Genomic DNA, 18,165 nt, shown 5'->3' with positions numbered 1-18,165 from the left:
AGGATCTGGGGCTATTTGGCACTTCATGTTGTACAGGTCAGTGTGCAAATACAACAAGTAATTAGTAGGGCCAATGGAATGGTGGCATGTAGACTCCTAACTTTATAATAAATAATTATTATTACAACTTTTCGTTATAACTTGTCGCTGTGAATATCAGCTACTGAGTAGGTTTCCTTTTTTATTCTTAAAAAGATGTGCTTGCAATGGAGAGTGTCAAATGGGAGAGTGATGAATGGGCAAATGTATTCAATCAGTTCAAAATCTGAATTTAAAACCAAAATGCTACAAGGACACCTCAAATCCATTGAAATGACAGGTTTTAATCCTCTGAAGATGATCAGTTGCATTGTGATAGTAGTTGAAATGAAGTTGGTGAATTAGATGGTGGTAAATCAGCAGGCCTGTTTTCGAGCCTCTTCAGCCTCAACTTGATGAATTGACTGTTGTGAACTGTTAGGTCTGCTTTGTTCATGAATGAGTGAGTCAGACACCAGACTGAGTCAAAATCAAGGTTCTTTGTTCTTTATTACCGGATTGTAACACTTGCAACTAACAGTGTTAGTTGGAGAAGGCGCATTCTGCCGTTATCAGCAAGTGGTGTTTTTTTTTATACCTCAGGATACGTACTTAGTAAATTATCTTACCATTACATTGTCCAATGAATAAACTGTTGCTATCCTTCTCTGCTAGCTTGCTGCACATCAATTTGTCATTACCACTCTTATCTTGAGAGTACAAGGTCACAACTGCATCTTGTTACGGCCCAGCACTGGGTGACTCCTTCTTCATTCCCAGCTCATGATGTTTTTACCTAACAGAACCTAGTAGGTCTTAGTAATTTTGTACTCCTAAACTCTGATCACTTATTTTCCTTTCAGATTGTAAGTATGAAGAAAGTTCTTAAGACATCTTTCAAGATTTGTAAATGCTAATTCATGTTGTTTTCAATTGTAATAGTGGATTCTTGTAAAATTTATTTTATGCATGTCTACACACTTTGATCAATAAAGCTCATCTTTTAAAATGTCATGCAAGTAGTTAGAAACCTTTACAATTTGTTTAAAAATTTTTAATGCCCAATGCTGTAGATACTTGAAGCTAATCTTAACTGGAAAGGAAATGCAATTGCAAATCCCAGTAGAAATTAAAATTTGGCTTGGCTCAACTTTGTTTGTTTCAAGTTTACAATTGACAAAACTAGATTCCATTTGGCAAACCAACTGTAAATTCTCTATTCTTTGGCGTGGCTTCGCGGACGAAGATTTATGGAGGGGTAAATGTCCACGTCAGCTGCAGGCTCGTTTGTGGCTGACAAGTCCGATGCGGGACAGGCAGACACGGTTGCAGCGGTTGAACATGGAACAATACAGCACATGAGCAGGCCCTTAGTCCACGATGCCTGTGCCAACCATACCATTATAACAGAATCCTGCCTGCAAATGGGCTATACCTTTTCTATTCAGACCTGTCTCAATGCCTCTTAAACTTTGCTGTCGTATTTTCTTTTACAACTCGGAACAAAAAAAAACTTGCCCTCTTCTCGCCTTTAAAGCTGTACCTGCTAATGTTTGACACTTCCAGCCTGGCACTGAAAGGCCTCTGATGATCTCTTGATGGATAAAGGCTCTGACTACCTGCCCTATCTAGGTGTGATCATACAGATCTATCACCAGTGTATATAGTTACAGTATCTAGACTGTGCTTACAGCGATTGGCTGAGAGGTAAGCCACGCCTACTGTCTGGGCCTTAAAGGGTTGTGTCCCTAGCCAGGTCAGATCATCCCTGACTGGTAGGCCCCCTGTGAAGAGCTCCTGTCTTTTGCTACTAAAAGCCTTGGTTTGGATCAACAAGTCTTTGGCTCTACACTATAGCTCTCATATTTTTGCATACTTCTATCAGGTCTCCAATTAGCATCAACACTCCACAAAAATCCAAGTTTGTATAGCCTCTCTACACATCCTAGTCAACCTCTTCTGCACTCACTCCAAACCATATCATTTAATACAGCAACTAGAACTGTATATGATGCTAAAACCACAAATTTTGGAGGAACTCAGCTGATCTTGAAGCATCCATAGGAACAGTGGCATTGCTAGGGTTGACCTCCTCCCGCACCAGATCATACAGAATCATTAGTAATGTTTTTTTCTACTAATGTTACATGTAAATTGCAATTCCCATATATCACTGAATGTAATAGCTATAGTCGTGAGATAAACAACTAGCAAAATTAAAATTACACCTTTTAAATTACAATATTATGCGACATTCTCAAAAAAGTATTGATATAATTTCACAAATACTAATTACCACAATATTGTAGCTAAAACGCAGAAAATTTGACAAAAGCATTGTCTATAAGAACACCAGGAGCAACAAAAACAAGAGTGGGTTCTTGTCGCATGTGCAGACGAAACCACGTGATTTGAAGTGTCATTGTAATTGGGTAATAATGACAACTCTGACCAGAGCACATTGGAAAGTTCAAATTGGCAGAGTTTTAGCCTTGTAGATAAATGTAAGATGGGCTTTCGAGAAATGTTTTTGTTGTTGTAACTAGCCACAGGGATTTTTTTTTTAAATTTTTTAAATTCTGCTGAAACTGCACAAAACTTTTATGCAATCATTTTTGATGACACCAGTGTATAGGAGCCAAAGGTGTATCGCTATTTCAGGTCTGAGCCCTTCCTCAAAGAATAAGCAAAGAACAGGAAGAAGTAATATAAAGAGACTGAAGGATGGCAGGGGGAGGAGTCCAGACCCACGAAAGGTGTTAATTGGATTTGAGGAGAGGTGAGAATTGATTTTGGCTCTGTGAAAAGAGACGGAAAAGGGAGACCGCTGGGAGAAAGGCAACAAGGGGAAGAAGAGGGGGTGTTAACGGAAACCAGAGAAGTCTGTTAATGTAATCTTGTTAGAGGGTGCCAAGACATATGAGGTGTTGTTCCTCCAATTTGTTGGTGGTCTTAGTCCAGTAGTGCATGAGACAATGGACAGACATGTCAGCAAGGAAATGGGATGAGGAATTAAAATAGGTGGCCACTGGGAGATCCATACTAACGCAGTGGACAGTGCTCTGTTCTAAGCAAAACCTTTTCGCAGTATGAAATGATCAGTAAAGGAAAACAGCAGTTAGATAATGTCTGTGGAAAGAGAAATTTTGGTTAAAGTGCTTCTACTGGAAGAGCAGAAATGGGAAAAAAAAAATTGCTGAGGGATCAAAAGAACAAAGGGAATATCTCAACAGTGAGGCTAAGATTGCACAGATGCTTCCTACATTTATGGGTCCAACTGATTAGTTGATTAATGAGAGAATTTAGAGAGAAATGAAATGACATCTTAAAGCTCTACTTGAATATGAAATGAAACAATACTGGAAATGTCCAGCACACTGGGCAGTGGAGAGAAGATTCCTGGGTTTCTTACATTTAGATAACTTTGCAGCAGAAACAGTCAGTTCTGATATAAACAAGAAAGAGTTATCAAAAATGGTTGAATTTGATTTGGAGACCCATAGGAAGATGAGGAGCTGTTCCTTGGGCTTGAGTTGGAACAGTGCTGAGAGGACAGGCAGGAAGGTTTGATTTGGGAGTGCGCAAGGGAATCAAGGTGGCAAGCAACTGCAAGTTTCTGGTTGACCCGATGGATTGAATAGATACTTTGCAAAGTTATTATTCAATCTGTATTTGCTTCCTCTCGTTTAGAGGAGACTACATAGTGAGCATTAAATGCAGTAATACCAGATTGGCAAAAGTACAAATTAATTTCACATTGGGAAAGAATGAGGTTTTTAATAAATAAATGGATCTGGCGGTGCATCTCTCTTTAGGTGGATGGCAGGTTCTGGGAGAACAGCATTAGCTGGTGTAGATGGAAGAGTGCTCCAGGGGAATCACAAAGAGAATGGTCTCTTTGGAACAACCAAAAGGGAAGAGAGAAAGATGCATGATGGTGACATCTTGTTGAAAGTAGTGGAAATTATAACCTGTATTTTGTAAATACAAAAGCTGGTAAGATGGAAGGAAAGTAATAGAGAAGCAAATCCTCCATTACCCGCACATATACCCTGGCCACCCTCCACCCTCACACGCAACAAGGACAGGTTCCTCAAGCCTTTACATGAATGCATTCCTCCTCTGCTATTTCTGCCACCCCACTATGTGATCCTTCCACTGGACTCGTATCCTTTCCGCCTTCCGCAGAGAGCACTCCCTCTGTGCTCCTTTGTCCCCTCCTCCCTCCCCATCAATCATCCTCTTTGGACCTACCCGTGACTGCATGAGATGTGCCACTTGTTCCCACACCTCCTCCCTCACCACCATTCAGGGCCTCAATCACTCCTTCCAAGTGAAGCATCATTTCACTTGTACATCTGCAGGGGTCATCTACTGCTCCCGTTGTGGTCTCTTCTACATTGGAGAGTCAGGACACAGACTGGGAGATCGCTTTGTTGAGCACCTTGGCTCTGTCTGCCACAATAGTGTGGATCTCCCAGTAACCACCCATTTCAATTTCCCCATCCCCTTGCTGACATGTCTGTCCGTGGTCTTGTGCACCGCCAGACTGAGACCACCCACAAAATGGAGGAATGACACCTTATCTTCCAACTGGGTGCCCTCCAACCGAATGGCATTAATATTGACTTTTTTGGCTTTCGTTTAACCACCCCTCCAACCTCATTTTGCCCTGTCAACTTCCCCCAGCTCTACCTCTCCTTTCCCTGCCTCCTTTTGCAAAAACATGATAAATTCTTATCTCATCCCTTGTATCCAATTAACAATTTTTGTTGTTCTGGACTCCTCCCCTAGCCAACCATGTCTAATTGAGATTTCCTGCTTCTGGCTCATTCTGCTTATTCCTTGAAGAAGGGCTCAGGCCCGAAATGTCGGCGATATATTTTTGCTTTTTATGGATGCTGAAAAGACCGGCTGAGTTCCTCCAGCATTTTGGTGTGTTTTTACTACAATCACAGCGTCTGCAGTCTTTCGTGTTACCCTCCCTTCAACCCTATTCTTTGGAAGGGAGGGCTAACAGTTTTTCCATTCTTGTAGAAAGTGATGAATGTCTGTAATTCTGTAGATGTGTGGAAGTTGGCTGATTAGAAGTGGAGACGATCATTTTGAAAAATACAGCAGTTGATGGCTTTTAGGGATCTTAGTCTTGAAGAAAGGTGCCGACTCAAAACCTTAACTGACAACTTCTCTCCATGGATGCTGCTTCAGCTGACGAGTTTCTCCAGCTCTTTGCTCACTCAGTCCTATCGAATTGTAGTCTTAATTGCACATTGTATTTTGATTAACTGAGTCATCATTAATCAAATGTTCCTTAAATAAAACCTTTTTCTGTTAATATTATAGAAATGTAATGTAATTGTGTATCTCCACCTGATTTCTGTACTCTTGGAATGCTATTCCTCAGTGCCACTAGAGCCTAGAGAATGACCTGTATCTATAAATCTGTCTGTATTTAAATATTCATTAAAACAATTTGGTTTTTTTTCTCCAAACAGAACGATATAACACCTACGTGACTTTAAAAGTTCAAAATGTGAAGAGCACAACGATAGCAGTGAGGGGGAATCAACCCTGTTGGGAACAGGATTTCATGTTGTAAGTTTTAAATGGAACAGTTATAGTAAGAAGCCAATAGTGAAGGTAATATTAATGGTAAGTTCCAATGTATGATGGAATCTTGCTAAAGCAAGAATGTAAAATATCTACAGTATTTCTTATTGCTGGTGATTAGATTTGCAGGCATGAATATGTTTGGCTATATTGTACAGCTTTGGGGGCAATTTTGAAATCAAAATTGATTCAAAGTTGAGGAAGGTAATCTGTTCAAATTAACATCTAGAATTATAATGATTAATACTTTTTTGTTTCAAAAGCCAATTGATCTTGAGGTTTTATACCATTATTAAGGAGTGGTTGTGTGATAAGCTCTTATAAAATAACACTGAAATAATTTTAAAGCGTATATTTGAGATTTTGCTTGACAAAACTTGCAGCTCACCGATGAACACCTTGATCCTTAGCTGCAGAGGACATCAGTTATTTGAGAAGTTACGCTGGCACGCTGAATCTAATATAAATGCCATGCAGGTGCAATACAAGCAGCATGTTCAGATTGTTGCGCTAAAATTAATATTGTATTCTTCCCAAGCATGTTATTAGTGGTCTGCTTTTTAAGACATTCAATTTGTTTGCCTCATCAGTACAGTCATTTCCAAGACAAGATTAGGAGTCTCCATTTCAGTATTCTCATCACTTTGTTTATTGAGATCATGCTGTTGTTTCATAAAAATATTATTTTAAGCATAAACAGTCTTTATAATTTGGGTTTTCTTTTCTATTTTGGGGTGTATTCCCCACAACAGTTATTGGGTGAACGCAGGTTTAAATCTGCCTTAAAATAAGCATTTGTCCACAAATATTGGCAATTGTCATTTTAACCCATTGAACTGTAGAATGTAATTATGCATATGTTTTTCTAGAGCACTCATTATCCTGTACTTGTTGCAAATGATATCAGTTTTCCCGATGAAGATTGAGTTGTATTTGTAAACCAGAATATTTCATGATTCAAATCAATCATATTATTTTGTCCTCTCATGTCCTATTACTTTAATTAACAAGTTGTCACCATTGAAACCCCTAGATGGCGGAAATAAATCTGATTCCAGCAGAGATCACATTATTTATATTTATCCCATTTGTAATTTTTAAAGCTCCTAGATAACTTCATCTTGAAGTTTTCTTTGTGGGAGGGAAAATGTGCCTTAGCTATAATTTTGCATCCCTGTCATTATTTGAGTGATTCTGAGATAATTACTCTGTATGGCCTTAAAATATATTTACAATTGTGACTTATCTGGAGTTTTGATTATAAGGTGGAAAATAATGCATTGGTCTGCCTGCATTCAGGTAATTGAATTCCTAACTTCTTGGTTTTTTTTTCCATGGAATTTTCTTGTCTTTTAAAATCCAAAATATCAATTCTCAAAAAAAAAGTGTTAGAAATATTTAGCAAGTGCAACAAACAATTCAGATTTCTGATCAGAACTGGGAAGTTAGATGCAACAAAGTTTAAGCAGCTAGAAGCAGGAAGAGGAGTGAGGGAAGAAAGAACAAAATGGCTATCCTAAGTGCAACCTTGAGTGGACAATGTTTTTTTTATATTGCTATTAATCTATTAACAGGACTGGGTGACCTCTTTATATCTGCACAGTAATCCTAGCCATGTCAATCATTTGCTTTGCTCTATTCATTCCTTTCCCATCTTCTCCAACATAAGGTCAACTTGTTTTCTCTGTTTCAAAGGAGGGTTTACAACTTGAAACATTAACTCTGTTTTGTTCCACTGAACTTACCTGGCCTGCTGAGTGTTTCCACCATGTTTTAATTTAAAATTTTGCTTGTATTTTCTGTTGAGGTCAATGCTATGCAGTTTAGTTCATCCAATATTTTCTGAAGCCCAAGGTTGTGGCAAGGGAGGGAAAGGATTGTAATGAGAATGTCAGGATAAAGATGGAGAAACGATACCTTCAGGTTAAATTGAAAGTTTGCACCAACATGACATTACAGAAGGGACTCCACCGTATTTTCTAGAGAAGAATATCTCTGCTACATTGGTCCATGGATCAGAATCAAAATAAATTTTCCCTTTCTGCTGTTTACTGTAATTCATTCTCGTATCTGCAAAATAGGGTTCAAAGCTTTCAAAGTCACTTAACAAATATAGAATATCTGAGGGCTGCATTTAACTATAATCTCCCAATGATTTATGAATCAAGGAAAACTTGAGTATGGTACTTTGTGCAGATACATTTTAATTTGGAGTGCATGAAGATTCCTTTGGAGAATTTGATGAATAATCATTTAATCATTTGCAGAATGTCTATAATTAATAAGTGAACTTTTAATATTGTGAACATTTGCCTGCAATGATAGAAATATATAGTAGGAGGCCATAAATTCTTTGTAAAATAAGGTAGAAAGGAAGAGGGAATAAGACATCTGGATGTATCATATAAGTAAATCTGCTTTATTACTTTTGAGAGAGAATTGAAAATCAGAGTATGGAGTTTCAGTTGTATTACTTTGTTAAAACTCCTGAATGCCATGTTGGAACATAGAACAGTACAGGCCCTTTGGCCCATAATCTCTGTAATGCTATCCCACATCAATCTAACCCTTCCTTCCCTCACAGTTCTTAAACCTCCATTTTTTAAAAACATCCATGTACCTTTCTAAGAGGCTTTTAAATGTCCCTCTATGACCAGCCTTGACCACCCCTGATGATGCATTCCAGGAACCCACTATTTTTTTTCAAAAATAAACTGTAGTGCTCGCTTCGGCAGCACATATACTAAAATTGGAATGATACAGAGAAGATTAGCATGGCCCCTGCGCAAGGATGACACGCAAATTCATGAAGCATTCCATATTTTAAAAAAAAAACTGTCTCTGATATCTCCCCTAAACAAAATCATAGCAAAGATATTGTTAGAGCACAGAATTTTCATGAGTCTTTCTGGCTTTTACTTCCTAAACCTTGTGTATGCTTCAAATTCATATTTTATGAATAGACTTTATTGATCAGCACACTGTTATTAAACATTAAAGGTCACCCCACTCACCTTGCCCAAATTTCCACAAGTGCCTAACCCTTTAAGTTATAATTTTCGAGCTTGCTTGACTCCTCCCCACCTTGTATTAATGTAAAAGCTCTCGACATCCAGTTTACCAAAACACCAATCGCCAATTACAACAATTAGCTCTGTTTATCAAGTTCTGGTGTCAGCATACCACAAATCTACACTCTGTCATCTGCACCACTTACATGATTAACTATACCTTTTTTCACCTGGTTCCAATTTGTGGCCCAGTTAACTACTCAAATTGTTGTATTAAGACTACATTTAATTTTATTACTACCATCTTGAAAATGTTGAGAACTTTTTGAGTCCATGTCAGCTCCTTACAGGCCAATTCATGGTCTCATTTCCTCTGTTCTTTCTCTGTAGTTCTGCCAGTTAATTTTCCTTGTGCATCTACCTAGTTTATTTTTCAAAGGCTTGATTATCTCTTTCAAATACTTTTTTTGTTAGGCCATGAATTTTCAATCAAACTATTCTAAGTTTAAAAAGTGGCTTACCTTGCGTTTTGAATTTTTCCCCATCACATTGAGTGTCTGGTTCTTGAGCCAAAAAAAGTCAATGGGAATAGTACCTTTCAAATTACCTTTGCTTTACATTGAAGCAAGAGGGAATCTTTCTAATCTGATTGTCATTTTTCATTCCTGTATCAATTCCAGTAAATCCCTTTAATGTACTTTCTAGAGCATATCCTTTCCAATATTTGGTGACTAGTGTTTGGGCTATCTGAAGTCTAATGTTGTTGAACTCCATGAAATTTACTCTATTTCTGAGGAATTGTTGTGAAGGATGGAGCCAGGTAGCCTTTATAATTCTGCTTGTCTACAGATAAAAGTATTTGCACACTCTGACCTGGTAGCACTTCAGCCAGTCTCCTGAAGTCCACATCTTGATGTGAGTGTCCTGACAGCAGTCTCCAGCAGCCCATGGCCTCAGAGGGTTCTTCACCTCGAGTAGCCAGCAGCCTGCCGCACGAATTAGTCTTTCAGCCGCAGAGCTCCCTCGCTGGTCTGCTGCCACGGTCACCGTCCCGTGGGTCGTCTCCTCTACTTCTCCTCCGGGATAGTCTCCCTGTTTTTTAGTCCCCTGATTCCCTGGAGTTTGCAGTCTTTCATGATTGATGCGCCGCCATCTTGGGTGCAGACCCCGCGGTTGCAGAATTTTGAATAAAACTGCTGTTGGCTCCTTTAACGGGCTGTTCAAAGCCTATGCAGAGCTGATGACAGTTGACTGGGTGGTTGGACCCCGCTAGAGCATTGTATCTCTACTCCTCGCAGGTCGGCACCAGTGGCAGCACTGCTGTTATAGCGGCTCCGGCAGCGCTGCCATTCATTCCTATTTTGTTATGCTCATTAACTCCACCCACTTCTCCCACCACTTGCCTATACCTGAAAGTGATTTTTTTTGCACCTGACCAATTCACCAGTTATTGAATCTTTTAAAAATATAGAAGTAAACTGGAGCATCCTGATGAAACGCTGCAAATGTGCAACTTTGCCCTACAGCTTTGTTTTCACCGAGGGGAGTAAAAGGGCATTGCTGAGTCACTGACCTTTCACTTCCTCTGGATATTGATCTGGCTTTTCTCTTGCTCTAGCACTGAAGTTTGCTGTTCAACATTTGATTTTTTTTTTTCTGAATGGTATTAATGCTGAAGTTCTCTTCCCACTGATCCAACCACACTGAACAATGAGAATTGTTTTCATTGATTTTTTTGGTTTGCTGGAGTCAGCACATCAAGGCAACCCTGAGGGAGGAAGGAACACCAAAACCTCTACTGCAAACTTTCATAGGTTAAGATGCAATCAGTCAGTATACTTTTAACAGTACACCTATCTGGGTAATTCAACTATTCAAGAAGATGGAAGGTTGAAGGAAGTAGCAAATAAAGCCAATCTGTCAAGGGCTTGACCCCTTTCCCCAATATTAAAGAGAGCTATGCATGCTGCTACCTGAAGAAGCCAGCAACTGGCAAAGGATCCCAGCACCCTGGTCAATCTCTTTCTGTTATCTTCAAGTAGAATCTTAAAGACTAGCACCTCTAGCTTCAAGAGCAGTTTCTTTCCAACGTCTGTCAGGCTCTTGAACCTCTCCGTATGACTTGGATCATAAACTATCCTGAGAACACAAAAAGACCCATCTGCACTTTTAAAATGTCACTTTTTTTTTTGCACTAAATGTAACTGAATGCTTGTTTATCTAACTTAATCCAGAATGGACAGAGATGATAAATGTATACTGGTGTGGTTGGTGTATCTTGCATCCCTGTTTGGCTGCAACAAGTAAGAATGTTGGTACACAAATAAACTTATCAGCAATCCAAGATTTCAAACTCAACAACCACACACTACATTAATGAAGATTTATAATTGTTTTTTATACATTTTAAGAGAGTTTGAGATGAGGATTAAACTTCTTTGGAAACCAAAGAATATAATGAAGGGCATGCACACACATGCAAGCTTTGACTTCGGCAATCTCGAATATTTACAAGTTACTTTGAAAGCTCAGCCCAGAAGTAAATTGCATCTGTGCAGATGGTATCAGCAACTTGTGAGGCCAGTCACCTGGTCGATGAGGACTGCCACTCCCTTCAGGAGTTCCATGAAAGGACGAGAGTGACTGTACATTATGCGAGAATGGTTGAAGAGAACTGCTGGAGGAACTCTGCAGGTCTGACACCATCCATGGGTAGGAATGGTTAGTCATCACTTTGGGTCTGAGCTCTTTGATTTGGCCATTTGGTACTTTGTTTTTTTTAAAAAAAAGATGCAGCTGTGTTATCTTCACCAGCGATGTTCATGTTGGGCAGCGGTTCCGTGCCACTGTCCACAGCTAACTTGCCATGGGTGTGAGGGGCTCTCTCTGAGGAGAAGGGAAATTATCTCCCCCACCAGTGGCAAATTGACAATATAGATGTGTATATATGGCAAGCTTCTGAAGGTCTGGGAATGCGAGACTTTCACTTTTTGTGGACACTGCATTGGCCATTCATAGGAAGGGCTATTATTCCACCTATATACAGTTTGGGCAATGTCAAAGTATTTTAATAGTCATCATTTTGCTTATGGGAAACTTGCAAGCTGCCTTTATTCTGGGGTGCCCCATATGCTTACGATATTTTAGCTGCAGGCTGGTAGCTTTTGGGGGATAAGGTGTTCTGAATTCATCACTCCTTGTGCCCATGCATTTGCATTAATTCAGCAAATCAGTTTTTTGTTCTTTTCCAATAACTCAAGTAATTTATTACAATAAAAACACAATGCTGGAGAAACTCAGCAGGTCATACAGTGCCCTTTATATAGCAAAGGTAAAAGTACATAACCAAAGTTTCAGGTTTGAGGCCTTCATCAGCAGACATCTGTACAAGGAAAAACACCATGCTGGAAAAATGTTCGGACGCCTGCTGATATTTTTCTGTTCCTTGATGAAGGGCTCAAGTCCAAAATATCGGTTATATATTTTTACCGTTGCTATATAAAGGCTGTTTCTTTTTTTTTCTTACATAAAGAACGCTGCATGACCTACTGAGTTTCTCCAGCTCTTCTTATACATTACAATCACAGTGTCTGCAGAGTTTCTTGTTTAACTTCTAGCGTTATATGTGTGTTTTGTGTTTTAAATGTTGAATGATGTTTATTTTCAATATCCAATATGCTCTCTTGATTCTGGAAAACCACAAATATTACTTCCTAATTCAAGAAAGGAGGGAGGCGGAAACTATGCCAATTAGTCCGATGTATGTCACTGTAAATGAAAAAGACCATTGTTAAGGAAATAGTAGCAGATCATTTTTAAAAAATCATAATATTATGTAGTATCAGTGTAACTTTTTGAAATGAAAACCACACTTGATAATTTTTAAGTTTCTTGAGGTTATTAAAGGGGAACTTGTAGATGTATCCTGGGTTTTCAAAAGGCATTCAATATGCTTTCATATGTAGGGAAACCTGTTGTGTGGAGGAGATAAAAAAAATGACATTGATATGTTATTGGAGGGGATAAAATAGTCTGAGTGTTATGTAAGGAAATCTGGTTGGAAGATAGAAAAGTAGCATGAAATTAAATAGAGAGAAAATAAAAAATGCTATTATTGAAAAGTCTGGCTTTCCTACATTTAAACAGTTGGCCTTTATTGCAAAAAATAGTTATGTACCAAAACAAGGAAAGCAAAAAAACTGCAGAAATTGAAAACCTGAAGTAATGATAATGTTGTAAGTACTCATGGTGGGGAGAGAAACTGTTTTTCTCCATAGACGCTGTGAATCCTGCTAAATATTTCCAAAATATTTTGTTACTGTATCGCAAAGTTTCCTTTTGACTGTATTAGGTATTGATGACACATGATTGATCCATATTAGTTTAGACTGCCTCGTATTAGGAGAAGCATGCTTGCATTTGGAACATTTCAGAAAAGACTTTAATTATGTTGATTGCTGTGATATGAAGAGATTGCAGTATGCTTTGAGGAAAGGTGAGTAGGTTAGACCAATTTCATTGAAGTTTAGAATAATTGAGAGATAATGTTATTGAAGCATAATATTGATGAACCTGGAGGGGACATGGTTTCAGAAAAAAAAGGTCATCTGGTTAAGATTGAGGTGGAGGAGTTTCTTTTCTGGGGAACATGAATCTTTACTATGAGGGTGAATCATTGAATATTTTCAAGGCAGAGATGCATATTTTTGGTTGATAGAGATGCCAGCAGTTATTGGGAACATGTCACACTCGGGTCAAGATCAGATACACCATGATATTGTATTTGGAGGCTTGAGGGGTCATGTGATTTGCTCTCCTTTATTTTAAAAAAAATTGCTCTTGTGATGCAGGATGTTTGTGTGCAAAAGACCTTCACAAACATTCCATGGCTCTGATCTCAGACTCCTGTGACAGTCTGAGAATTGTAGTTGGGGAAGAAAGTTGCAAGTCCAGTAGCTGAATGTACTGAGATAGCCCTTGTGCTGCTCTGGGCCTGATTTGTGTTGGGAGCTGGACTGTGGAAGACGGTGTTCATTGACCATGGGCAAATGTCTAAAGATTTTGGGTTCATGAAAGATTGTGTTGACAAATCTGCTGGAGTATTCTTACCTTACGATCTTGTATCCTATTGTCGTGAGGTTCATTAAAATAACTAATCATTTTTGTTTGGTGAACAAAAAAAAACTATTGTTTTAAGTTTATGAAAATTAGTGTGTGCCTCAGAGGTTGAGAGTTGAAGCAACCTGGAAGGGCTGATTAGTGTGGAAGAACAGACCGGGAAACATACAGGTTGTGCACAATACAGATAATCCCCAACTTGTGACCTATGCGACTTGCATCCATCTGCACATATGACCAAATTTTTTTAAATATGTACATAACATTTACACTGTTTATGTTGTATTTGACAAACTATAACAGGGTTCCAGAGCATATAAGAGCAAAAATGTACGTACGATATTTGTCGGGGTCCATAGACTAGGCACAGCCATCTTGATTCCTCTACACATGCACGAGTCTTTGGTTGGCATATATGCGGTGGGTTCATGTATTGGAGTTTGGTTGGCACGTGCATGAGAGTTAAGGGTGCGAATTCAATATCGTCAGGGCGCTTAACTCTCACATAGGAATCAAGAAGGTTGTGCCAGGGATGCTGACTAACAAAGTGAATATGCGCATTTTGGATCGTGCATGGCCTGTATCCCTGTTATAGTTTGACAAATACAACATTTAATTCAAAAGTTACCTTTAATACTTGGGTAATCCACGGGCATGGACAAAATTCTGACTTGCGTCCATTTTGAAATACGACCGATCTTTTGATCCAAATTATGGTTGTAAATTGGGGAGTACCTGTGGAGGCACATGTTCTATCCATTTTGTACTGACTATTTTACTGAATTTTATTAATTTAACATATCTGTTAAAGTGTAATATCAATAGCATTCTTTAATTTCAGTACAGGTGCCTAACCTTTTATCCGGGTTTCCGAATACCAGCAACCTCCAGCAACCAGCACCTTTTTCAGTGGATGACATCTGCTCACCAAATATGGTTTTCACACATAAGTCACATTAATTTCCCATAATACACTAGCATACTTACCTCCAGAATGACTGTTCACACAGGCAGGCGTTTACACTAAATCAGGTTAAGTTGCAGTGATTTTGGAGGCTGGACATTTGAGGTGGGGGTAGGTTAAATATAACTGAGTTTTAAAAATGTTGTACAAATATTCTCCATTTTCAGAGGGAGGTCCCTTGTCCCTGTCCTGGTCTGTCTTACCTTCGGTGGAAAGGTGTCTCTCACCCCCCGCCCCCCCCCGCCACCCCAGCACCTGCTGGGGGAGAAGTGGCGGCTGGTTCAATGCGGCCATCTTCCTTCACCATAATCCTCCACGCAGCTGGAACAGCTCTGGCGCTAGGGCCCAAAATAGTCTAGCATTGGCCATGTGGTGGGGGGGTTGAGGAGAGGAGCGCCAATGAATGGACGGCTGGGGGTGGGGTGTGAGGAACAGACGGTGGGAGCTAGGGGTGAGGCATTTGCTTAGAGGGACTGCCTTTAAAATGATTCTGAGCAACGCCAGATGATCCCAGACAAAAGGTTAGGCACCTGTATATGTTCCTGTCTCAGAATTATTTCCTTTTATTTTGCAGTGAAATCAACCGTTTGGAACTAGGCTTAACTGTTGAAGTGTGGAACAAAGGATTGATCTGGGACACAATGGTTGGTACAGTGTGGATCCCTTTAAGGAGTATACGACAATCAAATGAGGTAAACAATTTGTAATAATAAATTGTTGTCTGAATGTTTTTTTTTAAAAACTGCAGCTATTAGAAATCTGAAATTAAAAATAGAAAATATTAGAGAAACATTTAGCAGGTGCATCTCAAAGAAACTGAGTGAATATTTCAGATGGAAGATCCTTTGCAGGAACCAACTGTTATCTATCGTCTCTAGATTATTTGTCCAGATGACTTATTACAATCAATGAAAGCAATTTGTTCTTCACATAAATGTTTAAGTTGCAGTGTAAAGCCACCTTAGATTATTTATTTGACTGATGAGATTTCAGTAGATTCAGTGGAGAAGACCTATTTCTCTTTCACTTAGAGTGTAATCCAACCTCTCATTTTTTGTGATTAGTCCTCTTACCCTTTCGAAATTTAACATTTCTTTCATTAAATAACACAAGATCTTCGGGTTTTGAAATAGGTGTTAATCCATTTTTCTGATGATAGCAAAAACAATACTGTCTTCTCGATAAATTTGTCAGATTAAAATGAATATAATTTTTTTTGACAACAAAGAAAAATTAGAGACAACATTAATATCAAATCGATAGGGTAGTTAAGAAAGGATTTTGTCTGCTGGCCTTTAAGATCGAGTTCAAGAGCTGCGAGGTAATGTTGCAAGTCTATGAAACTCTGCCTAGACCACACTTGGAATATTGTGTTCAGTTCTGGGCACCTCATGATAGGAAGTATGTGGAAACTCTAAAGAGGGTGTAGAGGAGATTTAGCAGCATGAATTTGAGTCAAGGTTCAGTGAGCTAGGGTTTTCTCTTTGGAGTTTTGGAAAATGAGAGGCAGCTTAATAGCTGGCCTGTTTAAGGTTAGTGGAGGAAAGTTTAGGGGAGATGTCAGAGATGGTTTTTGTTTTACACAGAGTGGTGGGTTCCTGAAATGCATTACAGGGACAATGGGGTGGGGAGGGGGAGGTGGTGTGGGTTGCTGCATGCTGGGACAATTGGATATTTAAAAGCCTAAGGTAGGCTCATGGATGTATCAAAATTGAATGTTATGGGCTGTGAGGAAGGGAATATTGATGAGGAGTAGATCTACTTAGGTTGGCAAAACATTGTGGGCTGAAGGGCCTGTACTGTGCTGTAATGTTCTGTTCTGGTTATTTTCAGTCGAATGGTAATGATACATTTAGCAGTTTTTAAAAATTCCAAATATTTAATGGTACAGTGTTGGAGATAGATTTGGAATTATTTCAATTTTTGAAAGCGTCATCTATCCTTTAGATCTTGTTCAATATGCTGAGCTATAGAAAATTTTTAAAAAGTCATTATTTTTCTCTGTACTTTCCAAGCTGTAACTTCCTTGTGTGCTGTTATCTTCCTCTTTCAACCATTTGCTTTCCACTTTCTCTTTGAAGGAGGGACCTGGTGAATGGCTGACTCTTGACTCAGAGGTCATAATGACAGATAATGAAATCTGTGGAACAAAAGACCCAACATTTCATAGGATTTTGTTAGACACTCGATTTGAATTACCTCTTGGTAGGTTTTGGCTTTAGTTGGTCTCGTTAGGGTTGATTTATAATTGACAACTTTCACATGAATGAAAAGTGTTGTATGCTGACCAAAAAAAATATACCCCCAAAAAAACGCTCTTTTTTTTTCCCTTTTACTATCTCTACTATGATTATAAATGACCATAATTATTCCTTTATTGACATGTTGTTTTATTGCCTGTTTAAAACATTTAATTACTTTAATGAATGAATCTGATTGTTGGTGTTACTTTGGATTTCGTCGCTCCTTTGGTAGCTTTTATTCCTTGTCATTTTCATCTTTGTGATCAAATTGCTCTATGCTTGTGTATTTTGTTTCATTATTTTTTTTAAAAATTAAAGCAGAATTAAATGTAAAAACATTTTCCAAGATGCACAGATAGATGTGGTGCTTTATTACTTGTAGACTTCAAGATCTGTTGTTTGGCTGCTGTAGTAGCTTGTGCTACATCTGTAAGTAGCCCCATTTGATTTCAACCTTTTCAGATTAATTTTCTTCAAGCATTTATTTAAGGCAAATAATGGTTAATGTAGGTGTGAAATTGTTACCTTTATGGAGAAAATCAAATTTTCAGAGGAAAAATGAAAAACTAGTGTGACTTCAACATAGCCATTATGTTCAGTTCCATATGGATATCTTGGTGCTTGAGGGAACCTTGCTTGCAAGCAAAATGAATCGGGTGAACATGGTTATCGATGGAACTTTGTGAAGACCTGCATAATCAGATAAACATATTTTCTGAGCTATGTAATGTTTATTAATCATTTTAATTTGTGGTTAGTGGACACCATTTTTCAAAATGCTGCATCATTTTGCTGTATAAAAAGTGTGATTTTTTTTGTAAGCAAACACTGAAATGCATTAAAGTAAAAATATTCTCTTCAATTTAATGTACTCAAATCATACAATTTAACATACCCATTAATTCAGTAAAACTGAGTAACTCATAAACTCAGTATTAACTCAGAGCAAAATGCAACAAAAAATTCAAAATGAAGAACCCTTGTGTATCTCTAATTCTGAATTTATTTATCACACTGAACCATGCAGCGCTTTAAAGTTTAAAACTATACATGAATTAAATAATTGACAGGAAAATAAATAATTTAACCTGGTACCCCAGATTCATGAGTAAAATGATTTTTTCTTCCAAAGGCCATGTACAGTTTAGGGAATTTAATGTCTAAAATGAAAGTTATTGCATTGATACACAGAGAAAAATCA

At 38.4% G+C, this 18,165-nt stretch overlaps 1 protein-coding gene and 1 non-coding gene across 6 annotated transcripts in view; both read left to right on the top strand.

Moving 5' to 3' along the window:
• The window catches only part of LOC138758958 (protein unc-13 homolog A), a 290,629-nt gene that overhangs the window by 76,315 nt on the left and 196,149 nt on the right, over positions 1-18,165 (top strand). For 4 of the 5 annotated variants that reach the window (XM_069928638.1, XM_069928637.1, XM_069928635.1 and 1 more), the window contains 3 exons: positions 5,514-5,613; positions 15,296-15,413; positions 16,803-16,926. In XM_069928638.1, the coding sequence (XP_069784739.1) occupies positions 5,514-5,613; positions 15,296-15,413; positions 16,803-16,926 (342 nt within the window). Of the gene's footprint in view, positions 1-5,513; positions 5,614-15,295; positions 15,414-16,802; positions 16,927-18,165 lie in introns of those variants that run through there. The other variant, XM_069928639.1, reaches the window with a different exon arrangement.
• LOC138759669 (U6 spliceosomal RNA) lies at positions 8,348-8,454 on the top strand. Its single transcript, XR_011355012.1, has one exon. It is a non-coding gene; the product is annotated as a U6 spliceosomal RNA (small nuclear RNA).

This window comes from Narcine bancroftii, chromosome 3, assembly GCF_036971445.1.
Source record: "Narcine bancroftii isolate sNarBan1 chromosome 3, sNarBan1.hap1, whole genome shotgun sequence".
Taxonomy (NCBI): domain Eukaryota; kingdom Metazoa; phylum Chordata; class Chondrichthyes; order Torpediniformes; family Narcinidae; genus Narcine; species Narcine bancroftii.
Note: the sequence above shows the minus strand (reverse complement) of the source record. Positions and strands in the feature narration are given on the sequence as shown.